This window comes from Haematobia irritans, chromosome 2 (assembly GCF_050003625.1).
Source record: "Haematobia irritans isolate KBUSLIRL chromosome 2, ASM5000362v1, whole genome shotgun sequence".
Taxonomy (NCBI): Eukaryota; Metazoa; Arthropoda; class Insecta; order Diptera; family Muscidae; genus Haematobia; species Haematobia irritans.
This window is the reverse complement of record NC_134398.1, coordinates 89689925-89702230: the sequence shown is the minus strand read 5'-3', so window position 1 is coordinate 89702230 and position 12306 is coordinate 89689925. Positions and strand designations below refer to the sequence as shown.

General features: G+C 32.8%; 1 protein-coding gene and 3 long non-coding RNA genes across 5 annotated transcripts; 2 read left to right on the top strand and 2 right to left on the bottom strand.

The window, feature by feature from the left end:
* The first annotated feature begins 677 nt into the window (after window positions 1-677).
* On the top strand, window positions 678-2539 carry LOC142225723 (uncharacterized). 2 transcript variants are annotated; one of them, XR_012719384.1, is made up of 3 exons: window positions 678-1574; window positions 1638-1761; window positions 1833-2539. It is a non-coding gene; the product is annotated as an uncharacterized LOC142225723 (long non-coding RNA). The 2 variants fall into 2 exon arrangements; XR_012719383.1 differs by having other exon boundaries at window positions 678-1580.
* A 2891-nt stretch (window positions 2540-5430) lies between these two features.
* On the bottom strand, window positions 5431-9849 carry LOC142225724 (uncharacterized). Its single transcript, XR_012719385.1, has 2 exons — window positions 9776-9849; window positions 5431-5668 (listed from the first exon to the last, which is right to left on the bottom strand). It is a non-coding gene; the product is annotated as an uncharacterized LOC142225724 (long non-coding RNA).
* On the top strand, window positions 6041-7442 carry LOC142223210 (uncharacterized). The gene is made up of 2 exons (XR_012718625.1): window positions 6041-6617; window positions 6685-7442. It is a non-coding gene; the product is annotated as an uncharacterized LOC142223210 (long non-coding RNA).
* LOC142223209 (regulator of telomere elongation helicase 1 homolog) lies at window positions 7429-8267 on the bottom strand. The gene is made up of 2 exons (XM_075293062.1): window positions 8120-8267; window positions 7429-8064 (listed from the first exon to the last, which is right to left on the bottom strand). The coding sequence occupies exons 1-2, from the start codon at window positions 8178-8180 to the stop codon at window positions 7931-7933; spliced, it is 195 nt and encodes a 64-aa protein (XP_075149177.1). The 5' UTR covers window positions 8181-8267; the 3' UTR covers window positions 7429-7930.
* Window positions 9850-12306: the final 2457 nt, after the last annotated feature.

The following is a 12306-nucleotide window of genomic DNA, read 5'->3' as shown; positions in this document are numbered from 1 at the left end:
CCAAAGTCTAGTCCGCAATTTTTGTCTCATCGCATTCAAATTTGGCACAATTTTGTGTTTTTCATCAGTATATGGCCCTATTGATTTTGGAATAAATCGGTTCAGATTTAGATATAGCTCTCTTACATATCTTTCGCCCGATTTAGACTCATATGACCTCAGAAGTTGTACACGTGAAACTTTGCACAGGGAGTATAATTAACATTCTTAAAATGATGATAAATTTGTTCAAAATCGGTTCATATTTAGATATAGCTCTCATGTATATGTTTTTCCGATTTGGGAAAATTACCCATATTTACCTTGCCACTGCTAAGACGAAAACTTTAAAAAATTCTCAAATTTTTCTATATCTCTAATACATATCTATTGACCGATATATCATAAATGCACTTTTGCAAAGTTGCCTAAGAATTTCTTTAGATTTAAATATATCCCATATGTTTTAACTAACATTGAGTTACGCCCCTGGGCAATAGCCGATTGAACTTTTATCTCTGGGGATTTTGTAGAAGTCTAACAAATTTGTCCAAATCGAGTCAGATTTATATATGTGTATATAGGAACATAGACCATTCATAAAATAAATAAAATAAATTTAGTTAAAGCACTTTGAGGTAAACATGCCTGTTATGATTACAAAATATCAAACAAATTATACACATGTTCCTTACCTCTTCTCGTGACTTTATTAGAATATGCTGTTGCAAAAATTTTACTTTTAGTCTACGACTAATGAAATTTTTGTGTTCAGACTAAACCGTAACGATTTCACGTACTTAGCCGATTTAGTAAGCAAAGTTTTGCCTCAAGAACCTAAAGATTTATATTACACCAGTGCTCAGTTCGGGCAAAAAACATCGGGAAAATTGTATGATGCATATAACAATTACAGAAAAAGTTATCACAATCTGGATTTTTGAGGCGATGGGCATACTCGTATAAATCATCTATTTGTCTTATAGCTCAAGGCAACAATAAAACTTACGGCCATTTTCATGTAGCTCCATTAGGCTTTAACTGCCAGATAACAGAAAGTAAATTGCAAGTATCTTCTATCCGGTTAACTTTAACTGAAAAAAATTCAGCCGTTATGCTCCTAACTGGCATATTATATATAGGCAAGATGACCGATATGTCAATAGTACGGTTTAAAAGTTTGTTAGCTTACGTAGCACTAACGGAGCTTCATGCAAATGGAGGTTAATGTAGTTGTCATCATAAATTATAAAGAAAAGTCGTTTCAGATGAATCAAATGACTTTCATTATGTAAACAGTAACACAATATTTGACAATGCCTTTATTGAAAAGTGCAATTGCGCTTAAACGAACGTCAGCAGCTGTTGCAGAAGGCAGAATTATCTACACTTGAATTCTTGGAACAGTTTCAAATATTTAATTAAAAACAATGATAACAACATTTTTGTACTACTTTTAAACGATGTTTCTAACAAATATCCTTCTTACCACGGCATAAAAGGTTGGGACAAATTTTATGGAAATGTTTTGGAGCAAGCAAAATTTGTTAAAGACAATTTGGCTCAAATAATTTTAAAGCGCTCAGAAATGTTAAGTAATGGTGATATTGAGAAGACGTATTTTAATATTGGCCAGTTACAAATAAAGTTTATTTCAGTATTTAAAAAGGCAGTGTCATTCTTACTTCTACCCTACATATTCCCATCGACTGCTATACGAGCTAATAAAAAGGGGGAGCAAAAGCATCTAAAATTGAAGTACAGGAAAAGTTGTAATACGAAGTAAGTCAAATTTCTAAGGACTATATAAAAATATAATTTAATCACTTATAATTTCTACACATCTGTTTTAGACTTTGCAGGAAGCTGATAATTCTGAAAGACTCCGTATGGAAAGCCAACCAAGAATAACCTTTGTGGGCAATCTTAATGAACTTAAGGCGTACGTGATTCTGTGTGGAAAAAAATACTTTTTCAATCAACCATTAGAAGCTGTCGAAGCATGCTTTACTATTTTCATTGCCTTAAATGTTAAATATCCGATATTGGCCTCTATGGAATTAGAAGCTTTCGAAGCATGCTTTACTATTTTCATTGCCTTAAATGTTAAATATCCGATATTGGCCTCTATGGAATTTTGTATGGAATTTTGTTCAGCGGTACATATTTAATATTAAAACTCAATATGATCTCAATAATTTAAGCATTAGAACAGTTTACCATAAACTTGCAAATAATGCAAATTTGTAATTTTCGTATATGTTTTATATTCCATATTTTAAAGATACTATCTTAACTTAGATCTATATTATCTCTTTTTAATTATTTCTTTCTTTCTCGATTTGAACAATATGAGTTATGAATGTTGCATACAGAAATTTACTATATATTCACAATACTCATTACATATACGATATCGTCATAGAAGTAACAGAAGGTTTTTTTGTAGCGACGATTGCAATCACGTATTTTCAAACATTTATACACATTTGAAACATGTTAAAAAATAACACTTTGAAAAGCTTCCTCCATCAAATAATAATACGAAAGTACAATCAAATCCCACTTTCGATACTGAAATCATTGAACCCATACATCTTTAACAGAACTGCGAAACTTTATCATCAATAGAATTATTATCCTAAAAGTGATTTGTGACATTAGAATTCCTAGAACAAATAGCTTCGAGACTTTTAAAACACTTTTCACATACTACGACATTGAGTTAAACAATATATTAAATTGTATCCGTGACCATGATAACCAGTTTAACCCTAGAAAGATAACCCTATTGGAAGCTACGGAAAAGATAACCATACGTCTGTGGGACGTATCATAGTTTTTCTTTATGGTGACAACATTTTTGGAAATATTTTTCACCTTTTTTGTACTTACATGTATTCTTTATATATTTCTTTATTATTTAAATGCGTTATTGGCGAAACTTTTTTTTATTAGTTATGAAAAAATCACATTTCAGTATTCTTATAAAATAAACAAAAAAAGTATTTTGTAAAAGGAACTGCCGTTTTCTTAAAAACTAAAATGAACACATTTCTTTCGCTTTTTAAGCTTATTTAGATATAACATTTATGATTAATAAAAAAAATATTAAGTATGATCACATTAGGTACAAGTTTTGCACACTTCATTTCTATGTTCCCCGCATATAGACTTAGTACATTTTACACACACCATTTTAGACATACGCCTTATTTTGGAGGGGCAATAATAACAGTATCTTTTTTTCTTTGGTTCAGGTTCTTCTCTGTTTCCATTATTGTCTCTTTCAACCTGTTGAGGCAATGCATTTTTTTATATTTCGCTTTAAAGCGTTACTTAAACTAGGAGCCTCTAAGCGCTTTTCCATCCATGGCGATGTCAACGAACTGGATAGTTTTCATATAATTTCTTCGACTAGACGGTTTTTGATTTCGAGACTGCAGGTTGTGGCAATAAATAACGTATGAATTTACAAAAGCTATGTTGAGCAGTCCGTAAAATATTGCCATAGGCCAACGGTTAGTTTTCCTTGGGCACGACATTATTGAACACATTTGGTCGAGCGAGTCGACTCCTCCTTTTGTTTGGTTATAATACAAAATCATGTCTGGCTTACCACTACTTTCATCGATAGTGCCTTTTTCATTGCAGGATGAGAGCATGAACACCATTTTAGAAGGCTTTGGTTTATAGGACAAAAGCGTTAAAGGTCCATCATAACAAAATCTGGCAGTTACAACCTTTCGCGATCGTGCATTTTTCATTAATTCCGGAATTTCACGTTTATTGAACCTTATAGTTCCCACCAAAGTCAATTTGTACGGCTCTTTTAACAAGTTATTTGCCAGTGGAACTGGCGTAAATCAGTTGTCACAAGTAATATTGCGAGAAGTCCCATGTATTGGTTTGGATAATTCCAAAGATTATCTGATTTCCCAAGATGTACATATCGCTTGTTCTTTCTTCCCAATAGGCTCATGAGTTTAGCTTCACACACGTATGCAGTTGATGAGTTCATTTTCAAACATGTATGAAAGTATTGATTTGGTTTTCGGTATGATATTTACGAAAGAAAGGAGGAAGCAAAAGTTATGAAAATGTGTCGATGGTTCAATTTAATAAGTAGGTCTGTTCCCCAATGTATGCGGTTAAAATGTTGCTGTCCAATGAAAGCAAACAAAGGTACTTTATTATTTGTTGAAAGTAAATATGTTTTAGAATGCATATTCCATCCAAGGTATGTAAAATATGTTTAAAAGCCACTTTTGATACCCTTCACCACCACTAAAATGTTTGTCCATATATGTATGTAACGTCAAGAGGGAGCACGATGTGACCCATCGTTGAGTATACAATTTGTTTTACAATTAAATTCTGAGTCGATATAGATATGTCCGCCTGTCTATCTATTTTGGGAAAAGTCGTTTATGATCTAGCTAATTTAAATAGTAGAGAATTTGTAGAAGTGTTAAATTTGTTCCCAAATCGCTACAGATTTAAATTCTAATTTGGTATGTACATTGTAATTTGGAGCTTTATACAGCTACAAATTTAATGGATTTGAAATGATAGCAAAAATTTTGGTCTACACAATGGTGAAGAGTATAATATTGTCGGCCGACTTTAGACTTTTCTTACTTACGATGTGCACTGAAACAAGTATTTACGTTCGGCCAGGCCGAATCTTATGTACCCTCCACCATGGACTGCGTAGAAACTTCTACTAAAGACTGTTATCCACAATCGAATTGCTTGGGTTGCAATAGCACTTGTCGATGGCAAGGTATTTTAAAATTTCTTAACAACGTCTTCTAAATTGAAGTTAGTACATACGGGGTATATGTTAAGCAAAAAAAGCCGATTAAATACGTTTATAATTTAATTTGACAAAATTTTTTAGGAATAATGTTTTGGTAGTTTATGTTTTGCGATATAGACCAATTTTTTTGTGATTGGCTATCGGCTATATATAACTAAAAACCGATATGAACCAATTTTTGCATGGCTAACGCAATGTACCAAATTTCAACCGAATCGGAAGAAATATGCATCTCTCAAAACTGAGGGTCCGTTTTGCGTATAAGGCTATACGCAAAACTGGACCGATATGGTCCATTCGAAATACGATCCGACCTAAATCAATAACAATTACTTTTGCCAATTTTCAAGTCGATAGCTTGTTTCGTTCGGAAGTTAGCGTGATTTCAACAGACGGATGGAATCTTAGAGGAATATTTTGATGTGTTACAAACGGAATGTTATAGTTAATATACCCCCATTCTATGGTGGAGGGTATAAAAAGCTACACCATACGAGTGCGTGGTGTACGGAAATAAGTTTAACGTCAAATTTATGGATGGTTTCAATAATATTAAAGATTAGTTCCCAATGTATTGATTGTACAAACCATAAAAATTAGCCATATAAATAATTCTTTGCCAATTTAAATTATCTTTTTTTTGAGTGCATTGGAATAATATTAATAATTTTGTAATTTTATTATTTTTAGGTTTAATATATTAATATATCGATATAAATATATATGCAATCAAACAACTTTAAACAAATAAATAAAAATTTGGTTAGTTTATTTATTTAGATACTTCCAAAAGTGATCCCATTGAGTAGTTTCCACTTTGAAGGGTTGCAGGCAAAATCAGACTACTACGAAAAAGGCACTCAAACACTGAAATTCAACAAAAATGCAAAATAGATTAAAATACGTAGATTTTAAAACATAGATAAAAACCAAATCCCATTAATTAAATACATATATTAATATTTAAATATTTATAATTAGTTTCTATATTTGTAGTAATAGTTTCTATATTTAAAGTATGATATTTACACATGCATAAGAAAAGAAAAATGAAAAGAATTTATTTTTGTATACGTTAGTAAACTTCGGACAAATATTGGACAAGAACAGCCTACGACATACACCCAAAGAAATTTGTTAGTAGAAACACCAGATATTCTGCTAAAACAGCGCAAAGTCAGCTGAAAAAGGGAATGCAGTTACTGTTTACTGAAATACATAGCAAACATTGTCTGTTATTTGTAAGCTCGATTACACTAAAACATGTTTTAGTTTGCCTAAAACAAACAAAACTGTTAACTTATAGGCAATCGTAACAAAACTAAAACAATGAATGTATGTAGTATTTGTTCAAAAATATGAATAATTATGAAATTGAGGAATAACAAAAAACTAAAAGTTTGGTGATCGTATTTAAGAGCTTGTTGTTCGTTAGACCCTGAACTAAAAAAATATAACAGCAGATGCCTACTGCTGTTTTTTTGTAGACTTTTCTATGTGTGTAGGAAATAGGAGGATTTAGATGTCAGGTCAAGGCATATTAATTAAAGGTAAAGTCACGAGCAAACGTGTGTACCCCCCATGATAATTATAATGTCAAACTAAAATGGCAGATGACTTAACTTGACATTTTGTGTATGTGTAGTGTTGTTTTCAGCCAACAATTGTTTATTACAAAGAACAAAAAGGCATTTGAAGTTAAATATATGCCTAAGGCAGACATCAATACAAAACAACAACAAAAAATGGGGCGAAATTTTTCCGCTACATAAGCGAACGGTATCCTTGTCTCAATGAATTGGCCTGGGAACAATGCGTAAGTGTGGAGTGACATGTAACAAGTTGGAGGAAATAATTATGAGCTTCTTGTGTATTCTATTTAGGTTCCCGATTTTGATAATCTTTATTTGGATATGAATGGCATTATTCACAATTGCTCCCATTCCGATGATACAAACATCCATCTCAACATAACAGGAGGATATGTTGAAGGACATATTCAACTATATTGACAAGTTGTATTTTCTAATTAAACCACAGAAATTATTCTTTATGGCCATTGACGGCGTGACCCCTCGTGCAAAAATGAATCAACAGCGTAGTAGACGTTTTCGTTCAGCCAAGGAAGCTGAACTTTGGAACGATTAGCGCAGAGCCTAGGTGAAGTGAGAGAACACGAACGATTCGGTAGCAATTGTATTACACCAGGAACAGAATTTATGGATCGTTTGCATGAGGCATTGCGCTATTTCATAAAAAATTATTGCTGATCCTATGTGACAGAAGTGCAGAGTTACCCATCAAAAAATTTGGAAGTTCTTCCAAAGGCACAACTTTAAAAGATCTTCCAGAAGATGTACTCCCAATGATGTTCTTCATTTTAACTACACAGGAAGTTCTTTTCATTCAATTTTTATAACATGTTTTTTTTTCATATTTTTAATTGGTAATGTTAAATTTTTTGTTTCAAATTGGTTAAAAACTGTTTAAGAATTCATAAAATGGTACAAATTATTTAAATTTTGTCAAAAAAATGCTAAATTCAATCTGAAAAAGTTATGAATTTTTGAAAATATATGAGGTCAAACGTTTCAGACAAGCGTTAGAATCCATTAAAAATTATAAAAAATCATAAAAATTATTTATTATTTATCTTTCCGATATTATGAGGTATTGCTCAATTCAATTCTATTTGCTTTCCGTGCAGATGTGTCCAATAAATAGTTATAGGACATAAATACATTGTCTGCATCTTCAATCAATTCTTTGGCTCCATAATATGGACACATTTTGAGTTTTTACCTACTTTAACCAAGTCTTCAATGTCCATTAAATCCAGATCATCTTTGCGCGATTCCACACGATGATGAAAGGCACAAGTTCTTTTTTGGACTCGCAATCGACAAATCGATCTGTGTTTTATTTGAATTGCCCTGTTCTCGCAATACCTCGGGATATGTACACAATTGATCTCTGGATCCCAAAACCACCGCTCTCGTAAATGAGTAAGATGTCCGCTTTAATTCTTACATAGCTTGCGTTAGTTGTGAATGGGTACCTCAAGTACCCATTATATATATATTATTTTAGGAAGACCCCAGCTACCATCCTTGGGATTTGCACGAGCAATCATTTACAGGTGCTCCGCCTAAATAGGATTGTTTTTAAAATAATTGGTGGCGGTGCTGTTTGTTGTATTTGCATCTTCATTTCTTTTCGGGATTGCAGCCATTCCAAAGATGAACATAAGGTTTTACCGGTTCCTATGAGAAAGTTTTTGTTTTATTGGTGGTTACATTGTTATACATTATTTTATACCCGTTTGGGATTCCAGAAACCCATTTGATCCATCTCGTAGACATATGATGACCTTTTCCATATAAGCTCTTTGAACTTCATAGGGATCCCATGATTTATTGCTATAGCATCTCTTAGATTCCTTAATGCCTCAATTCGTACACTCGAACCATAGTGTTTTTAAGTTTAATGTAAATAAAAGCAATATATATGTAAACAAAGAATGTAAACAAATCTACTAAACGTAAACAAAGCCTTTGACAAGATGAATGTCGATATTAGTCACCTGATTGCATGACTTTACCTGGATTAATATGCCTTGATGTCAGGTGTTAAATAAAAAACGAGGAAATATAATCTCCAAGGTTCAAGATTATGAAATCGGAAAATTCAAAAAGTTTCCCATTAAAAACAACAAAGAAAAAAAACAAAGACACGACTAAAGATTTTTTTTAAATTTGGAAATATAATAAATTATTAATTTAAAATTTACAAAAATTAGCTAATAAAAAACACTTCTCCAAATTTTACCCAAGAGAATAAAACCCATTCTTACTATCTTGCAAGTTTATACTGGATAACTTCCATTGAAAAATTACCCAAACAAACCTATTGTTGTCCAATTTTCGTAAATGTAAATCCATTCCATTCATAAATAGCAGATTTGTTTTTATCGCGCGTTTAAAAATGTTTTGATCCTATCAATACGATTACTTTTATTTTTGTTTATTTGATGTTAAAATATAATACCACATTCAAGAATTTATTTCCTTATTATTTCTTACATACACTGAAAAAAAAGCATGGCCGGTTTCAAAGATGTTGTACACTAATAACTTTGTTATTGATTCCGAATCAAATTTGAATTTATTCGTTTCTCAGCCTTTTCTTCATGAGCTAGTTTCATGAAGTTCAAGCATGTTTTAGAATATACCCTACACCCAGAGAAGGAATATGATCACCTCAAACATGTTTTAAGAGCAAAATGTTATTGTTGGGTGGTGACCATAATCATATTCCTTTTCTATGTGTTTTATTATTATCAAAAAAAAAAGTTCACAAATTCTCTTATAACAAACATTCGCGTTTATATTTTAAGCACATACACGATACGACAATATTTTTTCATAAATTAAACACATCTACTAGTTTAATTTATTAATATCATAATAACTTTAGAATATTATAATAACATATCAAGGATAAACGAGTCAAATGCTAATATTCCCAATAATTTACTGACAGTTTATCCAAGAAATTTGTATGGTAAAAGTAGATTTAAAGTTAACGATAACTTCTATAAATATGAGGAAAAAACTTTACAACCAGGTTTATTTGCTGCAAACATACCAGCATAATGGCTGGAATCATTATTAATGTTTCAATTGAGCTTTGAAATATGTGGAAAATTTATTCTGGCCGCAAAGTTTAGATATAAACCCAGTTTTATCCATATTTCAACAGAAACATGTCGAAAATAAAAAAGCCAAAAATAGCTAAACAGGGTCCTGAAAAAAAGCTAAAAGCTAAATGCATTTTTTTTCCCGCTAAACGACTTAAAAAAAAAGCCAAATCTAGCGGGAAAAAAGCTAAATTAGCAACGCTGGCAGATACGGTATCCCCACAAAAAAACTATGTACAAAGTAATTCTGTTATAATACAATTTAGTTATATTACCCGGAGTCGACACCGGAGTCCAAGTCGAGCTGATGAAAAATGTTGGAGTTGGAGTCGAGAAAAATTGTCTCGACTCCACAGCCCTGTATTAGAGAAGCGATTTTTTAGGGTGTAGTAATTGTTTTTCTCTTTATTCCATTTTAAAGTCGTAGAATTAGGCGGAGAAATTGTTAATATATTATTTATTTATTTATTTGTTAATTTATTGGTTAGTTATTTGTATGTGAATGATATGTGATTATTTGGGGTTTGTAGATGTATTTTGCTTACCGAGCAACAACGTTGGGATAGAACCTTTCCGCAACTTTGTCTTCAAAAAGCATTCTGCTGCAAAATGCCTGCTGCAGATGCGGGCAGATGGTGCTATCCGAGTTTCTTCGATCCGAATGTTGCGGCACCAAACGGGTAATAAATCCTTTGGGAAACTATAATAGTGTATATTGGTCTCACCCAATTTTTTTTCGGTTTTGCACAGTATGCACCTCATCTTCAACAAATATCCTTTAAGTGTGTCAAAAATTGGAAGAACCTAAAAAGTGTATATATAGTAAATAATTCCCAGTTAGTAGCGGTATGACAAAACAACAAAAATTCAAGAACATCCAAATGTGAGTTCTGTTTACAAATACAATACAAACATTTTCAAATACAATACAATATCAAAATGTCAGCGGCATTGATTATGGAAATCTCTTGAAAGCACCAGCGAAGACATCTTTGATCAATCGCTTTCTGTGTAATATCACACAAAAGAAAATACTCAAATCTTCAATAAGGCTTAAAAAATTCTTTGCCAACTGAAAAATGTCCTGATCTCTATGTGAAAGGTGCTAAACCACGCAATTTGGAACTAATTGAACATCTTACAGCCTGTTCATGAAACAAAATCGACTCGAGACGAATCGTTCGTCTAGATTGAAACTAACATAATAAACTAATAATAATCTTGAAATTTGTCATGAACTCATTATTTATGATTTACTATCGAACATCGAAACAATTAGGATTCCACAGAATCTGGTTTTCGAGATATCACTATGGAATTTTTGACGAATTGTTCGTCTCGAAGCGAACGAAAATTCCACGAACAGGCAGTTAATAGCCATGGAAATTGAAACGTCTGGGTTGAATAATTCACGCATGAAATTGGCCAGCCTGGAGGATGACTTGCCAGGAGATTTGTCACGATTTGAATTGGGCATTGGTGAAATATCGATGGAATTTTTGACGAATTGTTCGTCTCGAAGCGAACGAAAATTCCACGAACAGGCAGTTAATAGCCATGGAAATTGAAACGTCTGGGTTGAATAATTCACGCATGGAATTGGCCAGCCTGGAGGATGACTTGCCAGGAGATTTGTCACGATTTGAATTGGGCATTGGTGAAATATCGATGGATGTTTTTTCCGGCGTCCAGTTGAATATCTTGAAAAAAGTTACGGAGCAGCTTCTGGCGGTCTTTAAATTGCACACTGGCTACAGCAAAGAGGGCTATACAACACCGGTTTTGGTAACAGATCAAACCGACTTATTGAAAACCAAAAAGTTTTTCACTTACTCCACTTACTTTCACTTAAAAACTTTTTGTCTTGATTTTATGATGATTTTATCCTTGAAAACTTAATTATTATTTGTATTTTTTATTTTTTAATTTAATTCAATTTTTCGACTTTTTCAATGTTTGCGAAAATATTTTCAAAGATGGCCTCCTCTACGAATGAATTATCAAAGAGAAATTCGTTAATATGTTGCATCGAACCTGCCAAAAACCAAAATAGATAACGAACATGTATGAAATTAAACTCTTGCACTTTTATCTAACAGGAAGAGCAAGCGATTTGTACATCTTGTTAGAATTATAAAATCTTTGGATAATTCCTTCACGTAATATTCCCCCAGAGGGACGTTGTTGGTATTACTCGATTTGCCTAGGTATGGAATGGCATTGAACATATATTTTGTGGCACTGTCGCAAATCATTACAATTTTGATCCCATATTTGTTTGGTTTATTGGGAATGTACATCTTAAATGGACATCGGCCACGAAAACCCAGCAACTGCTCGTCAATTGTGGTATGCGACCCCGGTGTGTAACTGGTTTGGGATTGTTCAATGAACATATCCCACACTTTTCTGACAGGCAAAAACCGGTCAGTAGGTTGAAGAGAAGCTCGCAATGCTTTGTCATCCATTCGCAGGCATCGAATCAAAAATTTAAACCTTTCGCGACTCATAGCCGAAGTATATAACGTTCCGCTGTAGGTATTATCAAATATTTCATCGGCTGCCAGATGGTTATCTTTTAACGCAGCTGTCAAAGCGAGAATTCCAATCAGAGCGCGGAGTTCGTGTTCACTTGTATCCCTATAAGTTGCATTCGTCATTCCGTCTTCACGTTTCAGGGATATTTCCACATTTGTCCATTTTACAATTTCTAGAATAATTTCGTCGGTAAAAAATGCGTTAAAGCAGGAAAGGGGCTCAAGCAATGATTTACATTGTCTAGTAGGACCTCTTGCCGTTCGAACAA

Coding starts and splice junctions, on each gene's coding strand:
- LOC142223209 (XM_075293062.1), bottom strand. CDS start 8,180: ATGGAAAAGGTCATCATATGTCTACGAGATGGATCAAATGGGTTTCTG. Junction 8,065..8,119: donor GTTTCTGGAATCCCAAACGG/GTATAAAATAAT, acceptor ACTTTCTCATAG/GAACCGGTAAAACCTTATGT.